Source organism: Cucumis melo, chromosome 7 (genome assembly GCF_025177605.1).
Source record: "Cucumis melo cultivar AY chromosome 7, USDA_Cmelo_AY_1.0, whole genome shotgun sequence".
NCBI classification, from domain to species: domain Eukaryota; kingdom Viridiplantae; phylum Streptophyta; class Magnoliopsida; order Cucurbitales; family Cucurbitaceae; genus Cucumis; species Cucumis melo.
The window spans coordinates 21,032,853-21,035,009 of NC_066863.1; the positions used below are offsets into that span (position 1 = coordinate 21,032,853).

The window sequence follows — 2,157 nt, forward strand, 5'->3', positions numbered from 1 at the left end:
TCTCAAGTATTCCACAGTCTTGGGCTAATTATTGTGTTGAGTTTTGAGAGATGCGTAATTGTAGTAACTCATGGTGGATAGAACTATTTGCATCTGGAAGTTTCCAAACTGATCTTGTGAAAATCTGTTAATAAGAGTTAGCATTAAAAGTGATATGTCTTAAATTTTAATTTTACTACAAAATTTTCTTCTGATTTCTCTGAACATTTCCAATGACCCAGTCCACATATGGATTTAGTTTGCATTTAATCAAAACTTGTGGCAAGATTTTCATTCAAATGGTTGTAATTAATACATGATTTATGAACCCTTTTTGAGACTTCTAAGTTAATAATCTTAAAAACAATATAAGTCAACTCTAGACTCCGACAAATAAATTAAAAATAAAGTTTTTTTAGGAGGTTTCAAAACATCCAAAAATAAATAATAGATCTTCTACTTTCAAGAATTGTTATAGATAGTACAAAAAATAAAACTATTTATAAAATATAACAAAAAGTTTAAATAGACTCTAAAGAGTTGGATAAATTTTGTAATATTTTATAAATAATTTTAATAATAAAATACTAATTATTTGTTATTTTAGATTTATTTTTAAAATTTTTTGTTTCTATACTTTTCCAAAAATATCTATGAAAATAGACATTTTATGGATAGTTTTATCGAAATTATGTAAAACTAAAACTTTCATATTTTCATCGAAATTCTGTAAGCATACGAAAGAAATAAATAAACAATAAAGAGGATAAATAAGAAAAATTTTATTGACAAAATGATGAGCTAAATTAAAACATTAACAACTTTACGATGAAGAAATGGACATTTCTCTTCTTTCTAATTTATTAAAAGCACATCTAGAAAGCTAAGTTGGTTGCAAACTCTAGGTTGATCAAAACCAATATCGTTCAACTCAACTAAATTACACTAAACAAAAGAACCTAAGAAAACCTAAATAGTACTTGCTAGAAATTAGAGTTTCCTTCAAAGTTTTGTCCAAATTGCCAATAGCTTGGCACAACATCATCAAACTTAATGATCTTTCTATCACTAGTAGTGACTCTAAAGGACAAACCTTGCCCCACAAGATAGGTACCAACCTGCCAATTTTGTCCCCAATTCCTTGACATCTGAAGCCATCTTGTAGAGGAGCCTTTAATCTTAACATCAACAACATCACCTGCACCACCAACGTTGTAGATCAAAACAAGAAGCCAATAGGGGTTTCCTTTGAGCTCAAATCGTAGACCGCCTTGTTTCTCGCAGCGCATTCTACGGTAGCGGACTGGGATGACCCCCGCCCTATAAGGAGCTATTTTGATGAACATGTAAAGAGATAGGTCAAAATGACGTTGGGGCGGGTTGCACCAAACGTCAACTGTTTTTGTGTAGTTTGGTGGGCAAAAGTTTGTAGCCGTTATTTTGATTGTCCCTGCATTTGGTATACACCACTTGTGTTCATCGTTCACACACATTATCTCAAAGCATGCTCCGCAAGTTCCACCGTTGTTGAACAATGCGGTACTTAATGCTGCTGTTGCTAGCCCATAACCTTGCTCGAATAGATTTCCATACCCACATGCTCCCTCTATTACCGGTTGACAAAAAAAAATGAAAAAGAGGAAGTAAATTATAGTTGAATAATTTGTCTAAACTCTATCATTGTAATTAAGTAGAAATTAGAGTATTAAGCTCCATAGATTTCAAACTGTATGGTTTTTTAAATAACTAGCATTCTTATCATTTAAACAAAAGAGTATATTTTGTAGGATATACAAAGATGAATGTTATTTCAAAATACATCTAAGTATTTAAAAAAAAATTAATTAAAAGAGAGTATTTGTTATATCCTTACGCATAGTGTCGGAACCGGACATGTCGCCATAGAAGGTGGCATGAGCATCATACCATGTGGTATCAATGGAGTGAATGTGCCTAGAGCCCATGGCTTGACCAAAAATGGCCACAAACCCCAACCACAGAACAAAATTGTTGGACGAATTCAACATTTTTATTTTTCTCTTTCTCAAATTGCAAATGGCAAAAATGTAATGTGGAAATGGGTGATTTTATATAGGAAAAAAAATGAAGGTAAATATGGGAAATGTAATTAATTTTCTTTATTAGTATATAATCAATGTTGGTAAACCAAACAAGGGA

At 31.6% G+C, this 2,157-nt stretch overlaps 1 protein-coding gene across 1 annotated transcript; it reads right to left on the minus strand.

The window, feature by feature from the left end:
• Nucleotides 1–746: 746 nt before the first annotated feature.
• LOC103493226 (expansin-A22-like) lies at nt 747–1,943 on the minus strand. The gene is made up of 2 exons (XM_008453905.2): nt 1,853–1,943; nt 747–1,585 (listed from the first exon to the last, which is right to left on the minus strand). Exons 1-2 carry the CDS (start codon nt 1,941–1,943, stop codon nt 963–965), a joined length of 714 nt encoding a protein of 237 aa, XP_008452127.1. The 3' UTR covers nt 747–962.
• Between the last annotated feature and the right edge of the window lie 214 nt (nt 1,944–2,157).

Excerpts from the sequence above, each read along its gene's own strand:
- LOC103493226 (XM_008453905.2), bottom strand. The coding sequence starts at position 1,943 with ATGGGCTCTAGGCACATTCACTCCATTGATACCACATGGTATGATGCT. Across the intron at positions 1,586-1,852 it reads GTCCGGTTCCGACACTATGC|AGGGAGCATGTGGGTATGGA; the intron begins GTAAGGATATAA and ends AACCGGTAATAG.